We start from the raw sequence: 16,928 nt of genomic DNA on the forward strand, positions 1-16,928 counted from the left end.
GTGCGCTGCAAAGTCTCTAAGACCATTTGGTAAAATCAATGACTCTCAATTATTCAACGACCTACACATTTCTTTGCTACAATTTAGGCAACTCCCACTTACAATTTACTCTGAGACATGGACATTCGGGAGGGGTAAATTTACAAGGTTCAAATCCACATTGTAATGTTAATCTATAATGTTGTTATACCATTGGAGAAACATTTTAGTGACAACTCAAGTTTTTATTGTAAATTATTACATGGACATTACATTTAAATTATGTTACATTAAGATGTCATTATGATTTCATATTGTCATCATAATGTGAATTTGCCACTTAACCTTGTGTTTGTTTCATAGTGTTTGCCAATTGATGAGTTTTAAATACCTAATTAAAAAAAAAAAAAGTTTTTAAGTTTACTTTAAAAAGTAATTGGATCTAGCGCAATAATTTCTGCTGAATATAGCTTCTAGGCTCAAATTAAACAAAGTAATCAAATAATGCAGGATTTTTCCCATATATATGGCTTTTGCCTGACCTATATAACTAAGTTATAAATGCATTTCTAAATGCACTCCATGGTTATTTCAAATTTAATTTTTTTGTTATTTTTTAATTATTACGTTCTAAACGTAAAAACATTTCCTTTTTCTCTACAGGGAAATTAATTTTTTTTTAATCAGTAAATTCAAGACTCCTAATAGCATTTTTGCTTGGTTTATGGTTTATAACCAGTGGTGGAAAGTGTACTGAAAAATCCTACTCTAGTAAAAGTACCATTACTTGCCTAAAAATTTAGTGAATGTAGAATAAAAATATCTGTTTTAAATATTACTCAAATGTGAGTAAAAAGTATCCCTTTCAAAAGTATTCAAGAGTAGTAAGTATGCTGATGTAAAGCTGATGCATTTACTTGTCATTTGTAAATGTGTGTAAAAGTAACATTCTGTAGTGCATTTAGTTATTGTCCAGCAGGCACACAACATCATAAAACGTTAATATTAGGTTAGATTTAGGCCGTGATGTCAGGTGATCAAAAATTCTAAGTCTAGTCAGCATCTAAGAACAACGTTATTTTGATGTCCAATAACGATGTCAAATGACGCTGATATGGCGTTGGTTAATTTTAGTTTGTGATAAAAAAGTGACCAAAATCCAACGTCGAGCCAGCATCTTAAACCAACATCATATTGATGTTGAATAGTGACATTTATTTGTCAGGTATAACAACCAAAATTCAACATCTGACAGACGTCATAGTGGTAATTTCCACACGTCAAACTGTAGCATCATTAGAGGCTGATTTTAGATTGGACATTGATATCAGCCTGATATAAGGTTCTGACGTCAACCTAATTTTCATTTCCAAACAAAGCGTATTGTGCCCTCAACGTTGGGGTACAACGTCAATCTGACGTCTTGTTGACATCATTGACATACATCAGTCTCTGGGTCAATACATGGAAAGATTATAAACATCTTCTTTTGGACACTTTTAATGCTTCCAAACAGTTTGATGCAAATGTAAAGCACCTATGTCTTGAGGTTGTTCATTATGTTGCCTTTTTTTTTTACCTTCTATGTGCGATTTGATTTTATCAAATCCAACGTATATGGCCTACAAAGGACTGATTTTTCTAATCCCCATAGACGAGAAAAAAACCAAGTAGTGACTGCAGGTTGAAGGAAAGTAGTTGAGTAAAAGTACCAATATAGGACTAAAAATGTATTCAAGGGAAAGGACAAGCAGACATTTTTAAAACGACTTAGTGGAGTACAATTCCTGGCAAAAAACTATTCAATTACAGTAGTTTGAGTATTTGTAGTTACTTTACAACTGTTTATAACACCCTTTAAAATAATTGAGAATATTGTTGCTAGAAATGTTTATGTCCAAAAATATTTATGGAACTTGCTGAAACACAGTGAGTGAACTCTAATGAAATATGTTAAGAAGTAGCTTTTACTGAAATCATAATTAACATCCTTTTAAAAATACACACAATAAAATGAACAATTTAAATGATACACTAAATACTTCACTGCATTCAAATCAGTTGCTTCCTTAATTTTTTTAAAGTCAAATCAAATTACTTGTACAAGCCTTTTCAAGTTCAATCTCGCAACATCGGTGGAAACATGATTAACTTGTTTTAATGTTAAAGTAGCAATAAAAAAATGTCAGTAACACTTTATAATAACTACACACTATGAACTATTTATTAAGCATTAGAAAATAGTGAATTCATTATCTGTTAAGCATTAACTCTACATTAATAAACGTTAGTAAACAGTTTACTAAAGTTACAAATGCTGTATTTGTAGCTTTTTAAGTCAAATGCTTTACTTAGAACCACATTTATAATGTGCTTAATAATTGTACTTTCATACTTTGTTAATGATTTATTTTTCATTACTTAATTTAGTATTTAATTTTTACAAACCAGTTATTTAAGCATAGTTGCTTGTTTTTTAGGATTATTTAGAATGAGTTAGTAAATGATTTATAAACTGTTCAAATTAACATTTATATATCTTATTATTCAGGCATATAGTAATAATTCATTTGTATGTTAATAAATGCTTTATAACTCAACTTCATCCAGTTTTGTGACCTAATCTAAAGTGAGGACTATTTATGCTTTATAAATTCTTAATAAATGACAATTAAAGGCTCAGTTCTATTCTAAACACAAAAAAAGAAAACAAACGACTTTATTCACTCATATTCATTTGAAGATACACAGGTGAAATTGTATACTTCAATTGAAAAATAAATCTTTGCAACCTTACCTAAAATAAAATTGCTGTATAGTTTAAACATCACATCCTCTTATATTGCTTAATTATTATATTGTTGTTGTTTTAAACAATTTTATGTTGGATTTTGACACTCCTGTCATTTAGCAATGTTTAAACTTTACAGTGATTTTACTTTTTAGATAAGATTGCAAAGATTATTGTTTATTTGAAACTAAGCATTTTATCATCATTTATAAGAGATTTATAAAGCATAAATAGTCCTCACTTTAGACTAGGTCACAAAACTGGATGAAGTTGAGTTAATAAAGCATTTGTTAGCATACATAGTAACCATTAATATATACCTGAACAATATCCTTGATTAATATATACCTTGATTTTAATAGTTTATTAATCATTTACTAACTCATTCTGATCTTAAAAACCATCAACTATTCTTAAATACAATTGGTTTGTAAATAATGCAATACTTCATTAAATATGAAAAATAAATCATTAACAAAGAATGAAAATAATTATTATTAAGCACATTATGAATGTGGTTCTAAGTCAAGAATAGAGCATTTATAGCTGCAGTTATAACCTGCTTACTAACATGTATTAATGTAGAGTAACAGAAAATGAATTCACCATATGTTAATGCTTAATAAATGGTTCATAGTGTGTTGTTATTATTAAGTGTTACCAAAATGTCTTTTTGACTCATTAATGTATTTTAGTGTTAATTATGTGATCTGTGCACCTCCATAAAGTAAAAATTCCATTTTAATCCAAAACCTAAAATCACACGCTTAATGATTGTAGGATAATAATCTAAATCCTTTGCACTGAGTTGAAACTTAGAGCAGTGAGTAGGCACAAAGCTTCAGAGATAACTGAGTGAGGCGTTTAGCATTACAATAACATTCCAAAGATACCAATCCCACAAACGTGAACGTTCTTTACTGAAACTCTTCACTTTTCTATCATTGCCTGCAACCTTGTTCTTTGCTTTTAGATGTTAGTATTATTTTTCTAAAATAATCTTTTTCTGCACTTTAAGCCATACTGTATAAACAAATTCAAGTTTAGTGTAGGCCTATATTTAAATATGTACATCTCCTGGCTATAAATGTAGACTAACGTTAACTGACAACATTGATTTCAAGATATTTGCTTTAAAATGCCATTCGGTTCTTTTGAACAGCTCATTTAAAGATTCGGTTCAAAAACAACATCAGCGAGTCTTTTACGCCATGACGTAATTACGTCATAGTGTATCAAGAGACTTTGATGTTTTTATTTCTTACTTTTTCTCTACGTCTTATAAAGTGTATATCCGCGATGCTGTTTAGTTTTTTTGTGTTTTTATGTGTGAGTGACTGATCTGATTGCTTGTTTGTTAATTCAGGCATTTCTTGCCTAAATGTGATTTTCCTTCACGTTATAAATATATTAGCTACATACAGTAGTTTTACCCTTTTTACCATTTATATTTGTAATATCCTCAGTGAAGAAGCTCATCAATCAAGGATGATCAAAGCCGGCTCGGTTCAGAGACTTTTTTAACCATACTGAAGTGATAAATAGATGTATTGAGTGAAATCGGAATTATATATAATTATAGTCTAATCCATTTTTTTCTTTATTTTTTATCAGTGCGCGTTAATTGTTAAAAGATTATACACAAAATAACACTGCTACTTTGTTTTTCACAGTTTTAATCCAAATGTAAGTAAGATTTATTTGGGACGTAAGAGGTTTATTTACACCTATTCTTTGTAATGCGAGTCACCGTCCCAGTGTTTTCCCTCTGACGGGGCAACACTCCAAGACTACATTTCCCATGATGTAATGTTCTTTATTCTGTGTCTTGACCGACTTCTCCCTGCCTCCATAGGCCAGAGGAGGCTGAGTTTAGGGAAAGTATCGACGTTTATGCTTGTCAATCAGCAAGGAGCCGTGGGGAGTGAAACTGGAGGGAAGGTCGACGATCGGGGAAGATTTCCACTTCCAAAGGCACTTCTGTGCTAATGCGACCATAATGTTTTGGAAAAACAAGGAAAAACTGTACATATTTTCAAGGAAACTGTTTTGTTTTACTTTGAAATAAGGTAATCAAGCAGAGCTTTCACTACGCCGAACTTGGCGAGTATCAGTCGCTGCCTCGTTGCATATCAGCTCGGAAAAAAACGAAAACAGCGTTTTATTTACACGGACAGAGTGTGTAAACTAAAAGGGGACTCAACTACAGACGGATACATGTGTGTTTAAACAAACTGTGCTTGATATATTCCCTTCGGCAGAGGATAGGACTTCATCCAGAAGAGTTTGCGAGAGCCGCGTCGCTGTCGGGAAGCTCTTCCCGTGTGAACGTGCTGGAAACCAGGAGTGACGGTATTCATGTTGTTTCAAACACATGTGCTTAAAACACTTCAAAGCGCAACTTCCAACTCATGTTTAGAAATATGTTTTGATATGTTACAGGCTGAAACACGAAACTTAAAACCCGTGTTTTCCTCAAAGCCTTTAAGAAAATGAGCGGAGGAGATGTGGTTTACTCGGGGTGGCTCCGAAAGTCTCCACCTGAAAAAAAGTTACGGCGTTATGTAAGTAACGTTTTAGTTTTATTCAAATGCACCGACAGTGCAGTAACCGCAGGACTGTTGGGGCAAGATTCATGCAAATTTTCAGTACGCTTTCCAACAGCAACCGCAGGTCAATCACTGCTCGCGATCTGTCGGTTAAAGCTTTATCTTTCTAAAATGCGGACGATCCAAGAATAGTTTCAAAACGGGTTTAGTTCCTCATAAAAATGCGACTGAGTGTGTGTGTGGACGCTGTTTATGTGTTTATTGCACTGGGGTTGTTTTTGTGAAAGCTTTGCTTGTGCAAATCTTTATTTGTGGCGTCTTGATCGGTTCTGTAGACACACCTACCGGTATGGGAACTTTTTGATCAATTAAAGAAGCAGTTCCTTTATTTTTGTTGTTAAGATTTAAACATAAACAAAGAGCACTTTTAAGAAATATCACGAAACATTGGAACTCTGGTGCTATTTTTTTAGATAAGGTTATTTTTTATACACGACGTGGGTCGCCCCTCATGGGTGGCGCCATGTTGGTATCACATGACATAGTTGATCCAGGTACAAATAATAACAAAAGCAGAAATATTTGTTTATATAGTCCTTTAGCTAGTGCCCAGGCCATAACCATTAAGCTACATATACATATTTAAAGCGCAAACGGAACACATGGCTACTTGACAAAGTTTGAATAAATAAATATGCAGCTGCTGCAGATAGACAACTTGTGGTATTCTAGTTAGTACTGGAAAACTAGCTTCCAGTAAATGCACCCATAAGTGGATAAAATCAATACATGGATTTGTGTAGCATGGTAAGCAGAAAAAAAGAAAGACATAACCCAAATCAAACTTCACGCATCCATGCCAAGAGGAGTCAGTACAAGTCCAAGGCCTTTGCTACACCTGTAATCACAAAGAGCCAGCTGTGAAAACCAGTGTGATGCTTATTGTTTGATTTGAATATTGCCATGCATCAAGGTTGCAGAATACAATGCCGGTAAACAGATATATCAAAATAATTTTCAATGTATTCATTAGATTGAGTTGTAATGTTCAGCTCTTTAAATATCAGATCACTACTTGCCCCAATGATGATTGGTTACTTGCTCCCCTATCTTGTGTATTTTTTTTTGTTTTGCAATCATTCTGGTCTGTTGTGAAATTTTCAACATTTTGTTTTTAGACATTTTATTTTTCACCAAATCACACGAAATGCCTTTGTTTGCTGCAACTTTAGTTGCCAAGACAACTGAACACTTAACTCTCCATTCTATCTGCACTGGATGAGTCAATGCATTTAGTCATTCGCACATTGTATGTGTACCATGGGGTCTTCCCTTCCTCTTAGTGGTAATATACACCAATAATCTGTAATGAAATCACTTACTTACAGCTCTGCCTGCTATCGAGCTCCAACCAAACATGTTAGAAATCTCCTCCAGGCTCATGTGATGTTTTTTATTTATTATTGGATTCCTTTAATCTAGTGGAGCTCTTCTTGGAATATTGCTATTGAATTCATGTTTTATCTCATTGTGCAATCAGCAACACGTTTTAGACTCAAACAGCCAAGTATTTTACAAGATTAGAGTATTTGGCTTTTTCAGCCTTTGTGATTTAAGTAGCAGCTATTACATTTGACCTTGTAGTCAATCCAGGAAAATTCAATGGCTTGAGAGTGTGATTTCACATGCTTTGAACTGGCAGAGTAAAACGGTAGTCTGTTGAATGTGATGAACAATATTTCATGGCTCCAAATCTAATTAAAATGATTTCTGAGCTCATCCACACGATGCTATAATAAGATTAGATCGATGCAAGAACAAGTGCTTTGTTGTACAACGGTTTGTTCTCAGAAGTCATTTTTAGATTTCCTCTCGTTGAGAGAGATTTAAACAGCGTTTGTGGACAAAGGCCTTTGTCTTCTTTAGATGTTTTCATTATGCTTTAGAGTTAGATAAGAAACTTCCTTCAATTTATCCCTTCTTTCTTGTTTCAGTAAGCTTACAACCTTGTGTTACTGTAGTTTTGTAGTGCTGTCCTCAACATTGGGCTTCATTCTCAGTCTGTTTTCTAGTGAAGTGGTCTCAGAAGTATTGCATGTAGTGCTTGAAAGTGGCTGATTAGGACCAGACTGTTTTTACTGGAGTCAAGTGGCTAATAACTGAAATGCTTCTTTTCTAGAGGAGCCCCATGCCAGGTGTACAGGCCTATTAGACTTTTGAGCAGTTGTACATTTATCAGCAGATGTTCTAATTAAAGATGCATTTTGTAATGATTGCAGTGAATGAGCATCTGAAACTTCAGATGAAGCTGTAATTTTTTTAGCTTCAGAGTTCAGACAAATTAAATAGATAAGTTCATTCATTCATTCATTCATTCATTCATTCATTCATTTTTCTTTTCGGCTTACCCACTTTATTAGTCAGAAGTTGCCACAGCAGAACCACCAACTTATCCAGCATATGTTTTACGCCCTTTATTAGTGGATGCCCTTTCAGCCACTACCCAACTCTGTGGAAACACACACAGTCATTATATGTATTTATTTATTTTATTAAGTTTTTTAAATCGCACTAACTTACAAATGTTTACGGTTATGACATATTATTTGAACAAATAAACATTACTAATTGTTTTAATTAATACCTTAAAACTTTTTATTCCTCAAATAATCCTGAAAAGTCACAAATGTAGTAACGTTTTTTTTTTAAATAAGTTTTTTTGAGCACAAGATCTACAATATTAGGATGATTTTTGAATGTTTGACATTGAAAATCGCTTCTGTAAACTGAAAAAAGCCAACTTGAGTAATAGATTACATTTTAATGTAAAAATAAAACTTCAAAATAATTTTATTTAATATTAACGATTTTTATTTTAATAAAATATATTTACAATGTTGGTACACACATTACACTTAATATCTTGCCCCCTAAACAGTAGTTGGTGTCATTCACAACATTCTGCATCAACTCTCATTCTGTGTCATCTTGTTAACATGCCTTAGTTAAAAAGAAATCTTCTTTTTAGCTAGCTCATGTGATATCATTCATGGTTGAAACCCTTCAGAAACAGAAGAAAAAGTCCTACAGCTTGCAGACTAAAACAGTATCATCTTTTATTATAGACTAAAAGACAGATTTGCATTTTATCCAACTGAAATGAGCAAACTAAGGCTGCACGATATTGGAAAAATCTAAAATTGTAATATTTATTCTGCAATTTATATTGCGATATGAATACAAGATGAGTTTAATAACTATTTGGAAAGAATTGATAATATTGATTGGGATGCTTCTGTAGGGGATTGTATAAAATAAAATAAACTATCTACAAGCATAGATAAATACAAATAAACAAAAAGGTACAAATTAAATAAACAGCATTTTATTGTTTTCCTGAGGAGTTGAATTGTATTCAGGTGTACAGGAATTAAATCATCAAACATTACATTAAACGAATTAAATATAAAATAATACTGCCTAGTCTTAATTTTATAAATAATTCAATAAAATGAATCGTTGTTAATTTATTGTTAAGTTACAAACGGTACAATTTATTATACCTAAATGCTTTTAAAAACCCTCACACAGTCACAGGCCTCAAGAAACACTTGGAAAAGAATAAATTATTATCCACTATACTTGCAGTGCAACTATTGCAATTGATCTTATTGCTTTATTGATGCAGAAACAACATATTGTGCAGTTCTATAGATCAAACCTTTAATCATGTTATGAAATCATAACAATGGAAATGAATAGCACTTTGTTTCATTATCTGAATGACCTGTGGGATGTCTCTTATTTCTCACAACGCTTCCATTTTAGGTTCTCAATCATATTGTCAGGACTGAAAGAAAACGATAGATCAACTGATTTATATAAGAAGTTCATTGCATATGTGCTGGATCCAGTTGAGCTATAAAGCGAAGGGCCCAGCATTGTGGCACAGGGTCAAAAGTCTGATGTGTTTTTGACAGTTTGGCAACAGTTCAGAAGCAGAGCAGATCATTTGGCTTGACTGTTTGCAGGGAATGCTTTTGATGGCTCAAAGTGCACAGTGCTTTGCTAAGGGTCCTCTCAGTCAGGTTACTGGCTAGTTTAGCAGTAGTATATTAAAAGAGACTACCAAAGTATTGAAAGGGTGTTAAAACATGAGACATCTGACTAATCATATCTGGAAATCATGCTCGCTACTCTGTGTTGCTCAATACAGATATTATGTCAATTGAAAATGTCCTTGTGGTTTAAATTTATAGTGTCTTAGCATTTTCCATTTGGCCTCATCCTCTCTGTTCTGTTAACTTCTTCTTTCGCACCCTTTTTGTAATGCTTAGAGAGACTAATTGTGAAATGGTCAAATGAGTTTGGGAACATGTGCATGGTATGCAGGAATGTGGCAATGTTGAATGTCTGGCGTGTTAATGCTCACTTCTGCTATTGAGACAATTTCTCACAAAGCACTTTGCTTCTTTATGTATATTTGTATTTTTTGTTGACTTTATTGACCTTATTCTGTGATGCATCATCTAATTCAGTTGCCTATAGGAGAAATGACTAGGAATAATAAACAGCAGAACCCAGCTTAACTACTTGTTCTACAAACAAGTGTGTTCATGACTATACATAAAAAGTAGAATAACACAATAAGAAAATTTCAGTTTGCAACATCAAGCAGCATAACGAGCTGTTATTAACATCAGTAATCAATGAAAGTAAATAAGACTGTAAGTCTCGAGCCAAAAAGAATCCGATGGCTGCGCCTGCTCGTGCATGAAAAACAAGATCAGTACAAAGTCTCATTTATAATTTTATTAATATTGATAGGACATTGGAGATGTACAGACAAGAAGTGGAGTGGGGGTGGGGAGCAGAGATGGGGGAAGGATCGGCAAAGGACCTTGAGCCGTGAATCGAAATCTAGTCGCCGTGAGCACCTTGGTGCTATTTGTCGAGACTAGGGATGTAACAATTCACTGTGATTTGGTTGATCTATTCTAACGTGTGATGATTCAAACTGGTTGAAATGTTGAATGACTCGCGATGGATATTTTGAACAGAGGGGGCGCTTTTTACTGGCGCAAGCTCGTTTTACCTGCACATCAGCAGCAAGCAAGAGGTGGGGTGGCAGTAAAATGACAGCGATGAGATGTGCCAGATAAAACTGCAAATGCTGCAAAAAGATGTTTACTTACACAGAAGAATGAATATGATGCACATAAACCGTCAGCACAGTGAAAACTACTGTCACAGACATCTATATGCAAAAACTTTTAATAAGCCAAACCACACGGACCGGATGATTTGCAGCTCCACTTGCTCCAACGAGTGCTGCGAAGAACACATGGTGAATCTGTGTTTTTATAGCAAAAGCATGAAAATGTTTTTCAGACTGAAAGAGAAAGTTGTTCTGTTACAGAAGCAGGAATTAGATTATTTTTGCCCTCTCCTTTTCAAATTAGTTTATGCATTTGAATAATTTGCTTATAATTATTGTATATTTAAAATGTTCAAGCTTATCTCTTCTTAAGTGTACCACACTGATTCTTATACTAATTAATTATACAAGTGATATTAATTATTAACCTTCATAATCATGTTCAACTCCTGTGTCTATCCTACTTTATAATTAGTAGTTTTTATAATCAGTATTTTATGACAGTGGCCAGTCCCCTGGAGCAGAGGGACTGTTGACCACCTCTGTACACACTGATCTCTGGTTTAGGAAAGGCTTTCCTCTCCCCACCAGCCATATCAGTTCCCAGGGAAAGAGATTTTTCATCAGCAGGGGACATTGTAAATGTGCAAAAACCTCAGCTTATGCCAAAAAAAACATAGATATGCTTATATTTCTTTAAAAATGTATGTAAAATCCCACCACAGTTACAGTTTTAGTTTTTGTTGTCTTTTTAAGTTTGTATTATTGTTAGGATATGTTTTTTTTCAATAGCAATTTGTTTACTGCAGAAAATATATTTTGCAGAAAAAAAGTGCAGCATTTATTCAAATAATTAGTAAAAAAATCATAACTAAATCATGAGATTAGTATCATAAATCATGAGTGAATAGTTACATAACTATTTGACAAATTAGCCACTAGGCTATTGGTGCAGACAAAATCTCATTTCTTTATGCATTGGTAAACATTAAAGCCACCATATGTAATGTTCACCACTAGAGAGCACATTCTTTTAAACATTTAGGATTAGGGCTGCACAATAAATCACATTTGATTGTCATTTGTCAGTTAAACCAGTACTTTAATCAGCAGTAAACCTCCATCACACTCATTCAGATAGAGCAGAGTTTACTACACTGAGCCATAGTTCACTGCCAAGCTACACAGAATATTGCATACGATATTCAACGATAATCATTCTGCAGTATTGACACTTGTTTGCATAACAATGTCCGAACACATGGGGTATACTGACATACCTCTATTTGCGGTTATGTAAATATTAAGGTCTGCAAAATAACACTTAACAAATAACAAATAACTATTTTAACAAAAAAAATCACATTGTGCCTTTAACTATGAGCTATATATTTAAAAGCATTTATATACTCTTGATAAAGTAAATTAAAAAGTGATTTTCACAGTGTATTAGTTAATGAAGATTAATAAATGTAGGAGTTTTGTTCTCGTTAACTAATATAGTTTATTTTTTGATAACCAATGTGACCTTATTATAAAATGTTAGTGCTGTCATTTAGTCAACATTTACAAAATTCAATTCTGGTAAGTGTGTATATAGTTAAATTAAAGGCAATCAAAATTCCTCTTTCAGCATTAAGTAACCATTCATTGTTTATAATTAAGTATCTTAACCTATTTGGCTAATTAAAAATTTTGCTGCGGCCATTAAAGTTCTGGCTAAATACCATATTGGCTTCGTTTTTACAAAACTGTATCTGTTGCTCTGATTGTCATTTTATTTTTGCTAAATATTTTGTAAAATGGTAAATCACTTAAAATCATTACTTTTAATCTCTAATTACTTTTTAAGTTATTTTACTTGCGTTCAGTATGGTTTCAATAGCAATTTTTATGGATGGATGGATGGATGGATGGATGCTAGATAGACAGATAGATAGATAGATAGATAGATAGATAGATAGATAGATAGATAATAAGATACATGCATACATATATACATACATAATTATATACATACTGTTTTAATTGAACATTTCCACAATTTAAAGTAAACTGTGCTTGACCTATTTCTCAGGTCATTCAGTCTGACAGTGGTATTGATATAAATATGTCCCAAAGGCAGAAGTGTTTATGTCTGTGTTTACAGTTACTTATTTCAGTCCTTCATTGTGGCCGCTCATTTTAGAGATTGTGAAATGATTGTTTATGGTTGGTAGCACACTGCAGCTTTTCACAGCACAATGAGCATCAAGGAAGATTGAGAGGTTGGAGCAAAACCGGGAATGAGGGCCAGAGGGAAAAATGCAGGAATCTACTGACTTGTGCAGCTCGAACTATTTAATCAAGAACACACTCCAACTCCACCCTTCTGTTTTAATGCAAGTCAGCAAGCCACTAGGTGCTCTTAGCATTTACAAAGTGAACCATTACCCTGCCTTGCAGTCGCTGCCTCCAAGCATGCAGTTTTCTGCACTGAATTCAGTTCTACAGAAGAACAGAAGTATGTTTTTTTACTTAGTGGTTGCATTGTTTTTTTAGTCAGGATTTATAAAATCTGCTTAGTTGTTAGAAAAACAATCGCAACTTTTTGCTGAAACAAACATGCTCAGAGAGCAGAAACAAACAGCGTTTGTGGTCAGTGTTATCGGCTTAGCTAGGTGCTGGTGCAGACATTTTTTCTCATTTGTTTTCTCTTTCTCCCCTCCCCCTCTTTTTGCCGGTTTCCCCACCCAGCCCGACCGGTCATTTGTGTCCAGAGTAGTTCTGAGAGAGGCCTTGATAATGGATTGCCTCTGCTATCAATTATTAACTGTAACAAATAAGAAAAAACCTTCTGCAATATTAATGTGCTCCACTCTTACCCAATATAGCTTTTCAATACTGATGGACTGAAATGAAAATTCTTGGCTGAAACTAAAAATTCTGGACACACAGGGCTGAAAGCCAAAACTGAAAATGCAAATTTTCGAATGAATTGACAGAGATTGTTGTTTGTTTAACACTCTTATGATGTGGAGAAGAAGAAAAAAACATTAGCTAAAAAGAAGCAGACATTTATTTTAAACACCAAATTCTGTGCCAAACAAAGGCAGGTTTAGTAACAGAAGCTTCTCTGCCTTGTGATGTAAGCTTTGATTTCAGTTCTGGTGTGTTTTTGTGAGATGGTGTGCTAAATAGCCCCACAGCAATCAAACATTCCTTATTATTGTGCCTAACCGAAAGGCTAACTGTTATATGAGAAATTTGGCATGGGCAAATGCAAATACTAACTCAACACAAACTAGTCTGTTTGTTTTTCTGCTGTGACAGGGTAACTACACACAAAACGAGTAAGTGTCTTCTTGACAGTGTGGTCAGGGTTTGGCTGGTTAGCATGGTCCAGTTGGTCCCCTGTGTCCTTTCAATTAAGTCCACTGTTTTAAATCATGTTAGAGGAAAAGCAGGGTAAAAACATGCAATTGGTGTCATTATCATCAGTAGTTGACATGTAATGTACTATGATCTATACAGAAGTTATTACCAGGGTGTTCGCGAGATCTTTAGTCCTAAAAATTCTCAAAAGCAGAAAAATTTTAGACCTTAAACTCTTAAATTTACTGAAATATTGTGTTATATGTCTTAAATTTTCCTCTGTCCAAGTAAAGCTACCCAATCAGGCCAACATCCATACAATCACCAACAATCCATTTTAATAAAGTCAGGGAAAGAAAACTAAAAACAATTATACAGTTCCTCATGATAATAACAGAGCAATATATACCTTTACGTTATCGTCCTTTATACAAAAAAACTATTTACAGAAATAAGGGAAGTAGAAATATATAGACATAAAGCTTAAAGGGGAAATAAAGCACTGTCTAGTTTACATCATTTTGTAAATTGATTTCCACTTTAATGAAAATATAAATAACAAACTCAATTAATATTATCATTTAGCAGAAAATGGCTATAGTTTACTATAGATTTTAGACCTAGGGTGCCGACATCTTGGAATATCGCTGTGTCTAATGTCACAGGGTTGGTTCCATTCCCTCAGCTTAACAGATACAAGGGAATTAAAGGACTGAACACAGAGACTGCAAAGCCTAATTTAACCCAATGTGTGAAGTTTTGGACATGGAGCTGGTGCAAATACAAGCATCAGATGTGTCATGACTTTTACTGTATCTGTTCAGCTGAGGAAAAGGAACAAACCATGTCAGACACAGCGACGTTCTATGATGGCATCACCCTAAGTCTAAAATCTATAGTAAAACATGCCATTTTCTATTTAAAAAAAAATGGTTTCATTAATTGCGCTTGTTTAATAAATTTTTATTAAAGTGGAATCTAATGTACTAAATAAAGTATACTTGACTAAGTGCTTAATTTTCCGTTTAAGATTTTATAACAGAAACATATTAGATTGGATAGAAGTTAAACTCACCAGGACCAAAAGCCAACAAATATATATTTGTGATTATTAATGTAATTGCTTCCACAAGAAATATATGTTTAGCAACTACAACTTTTTTTTGACACATTAAAGTATGTCAAACCAAAACAAAGTATTGAAATGGCAAACCAGGCCATTAGAAATAATCATTAGTGTTTAGCCCTGTATAAGTCTAAAATATCATTTATAATAGTCTTAAAAGGGTCTTAAAAAGTTTTCAATTTAACTTGATGTAACCTGCAGAAACCTTGTATTACCGTATTCCTGGTTTAATACCAGTGATCAGCCCATGGCCCTTAGTTAAATTTTATTTTTATTTAAATTTAACTTATTTTCAAATCAAAAGATCTGCCCTTGTCATTTAAAGTTGGCTGTTGATTCCAATTCCAATTGATTTTTAATAATAATTTTTAGGCTAAAGGCATTTCATGGTTGTATTCACTAATATCAGTCTTTTTTTCTCATTTAAATTTGATAATCAGAGAGATATCAGAATAAAGATTATATAATGACCCTATAATGTTATTAAATTCCCGGTCTTTCCCAGTATTAGCCATCAAAATTGTAATGAGCTGTTTAATCAATGCTTCTTCTGCTACACTCCATACGCAATTTTGAAAGGAAGGGCTTATGTAAACATCATCTAGTTCTTGTCACAAAAAAAGCAAGTACATCTCTTAGTAATAAAGGCTGTGATTATTGTCTGAATGGTTTTTAGACAGGATATAATTGAACCTTTTCATGAAATTGTCTGCACATTTTACAACTGCTGTGGAGTGGCTAATAACAATATGCTGTAATTATATTTTTTTCCTTTTAAATTAAAATGACCATCTTAACCTCTAACTAATATATGCTAAAGCACTTATGGGAGGTGAACAACCTTGTCTGCTTGCTGTTCAAGAGGCATAAGTGTGTAGAAAACACAACATCAATGTAACTTTGTCTTTCGCTATTATGCTTAAGTAAATGAGAATATTTGTGGAGTGTTGAGTGGGTATTCCAAAGTGATTTGAGAGATGCACGTTGTTATTTGTATAGCATCCTAAGCCTGGATTAATCAAAGATGATTTTCATGCGCATTTTGTCAGTAAAGCTAATTTTAATAAACCTTCAGGAAATGCTTTCAGAGCATTGGAGAATTTATCACACAGAGTTATACATTGTGAATGCTGTATTTTACTGTAGGACATTTGTGCAGTATGTTACGGTATTTTAAATGTGAAAATTACTGTATATTTTACAATTATGGTATACAATTCTGTAAATACATATACAGCAAGATAAATGATACTGTAATTGTAAATGCCGTATTTTTGCTGTAATTTATTTACAGTAAGTTACTGACAAACTGCTTCCAATGTTACTTTAGATTCTACAGGAAATTATTAGTAGTAGACTTGAAGTTGATTTAATTGGGCGATAATGACATTAAGGTAAACTTTCTGTGATAATGACTGCTGCAAATGTCTGTTCTCAGTGATCTGTGGCTCTAAATGCAGCACATGAAATTACATGACGTTTTTCACTTCATAACTTCACATAAATCTTATGTGTGGTGATTCTTGTGAATTGTGTGATTATTACTCGCATTGAATAAATGAAGCAGTTAATTTTTCAGTTTATAATGAAACTTTATGGGGATTTCTTGCGTTTCTTCATTGGTGTTTGGCATTTCTGTTTGAGAGCGCCCTCTGGCCCTCGGAGGAGATTTACTACAGATTACAACATTATCTGACAAGATATGCATGACAATTGCATTTGCAGTTTAATTTTAATTAATTGCCTAGGCCAAACAGCCACTAAATTCAGTTTATCTGCTAACAATTTGTTTATGCTTGATGTGTAAGGAATGTCAATTGAAGTGAACTATCATTTTTATTTTTATTGACTATTACAGTCCGTTACATCCTTTTCGACTAGGGATTGTTGTAAAGTTTAAACTATTATGTTTATGTTTATTATTTTTAGAATGTTTATATGATATATTATTAATTAGTAAATGTTTCATCT

At 33.3% G+C, this 16,928-nt stretch overlaps 1 protein-coding gene across 14 annotated transcripts in view; it reads left to right on the plus strand.

The window, feature by feature from the left end:
* The first annotated feature begins 4,628 nt into the window (after window positions 1-4,628).
* Window positions 4,629-16,928, plus strand: part of gab1 (GRB2-associated binding protein 1) — a 103,190-nt gene continuing 90,890 nt past the window's right edge. For all 14 annotated transcript variants that reach the window (XR_012395895.1, XR_002456597.3, XR_002456601.3 and 11 more), the window contains 2 exon segments: window positions 4,629-5,122; window positions 5,213-5,334. Coding sequence is in view for 8 of the 14 variants with exons in the window: in XM_017353102.4 (XP_017208591.1) it covers window positions 5,263-5,334 (72 nt within the window). In the remaining 6 variants the exon portion in view is untranslated.

The sequence above is a fragment of the Danio rerio genome, chromosome 1 (genome assembly GCF_049306965.1).
Source record: "Danio rerio strain Tuebingen ecotype United States chromosome 1, GRCz12tu, whole genome shotgun sequence".
Classification (NCBI taxonomy): Eukaryota; Metazoa; Chordata; class Actinopteri; order Cypriniformes; family Danionidae; genus Danio; species Danio rerio.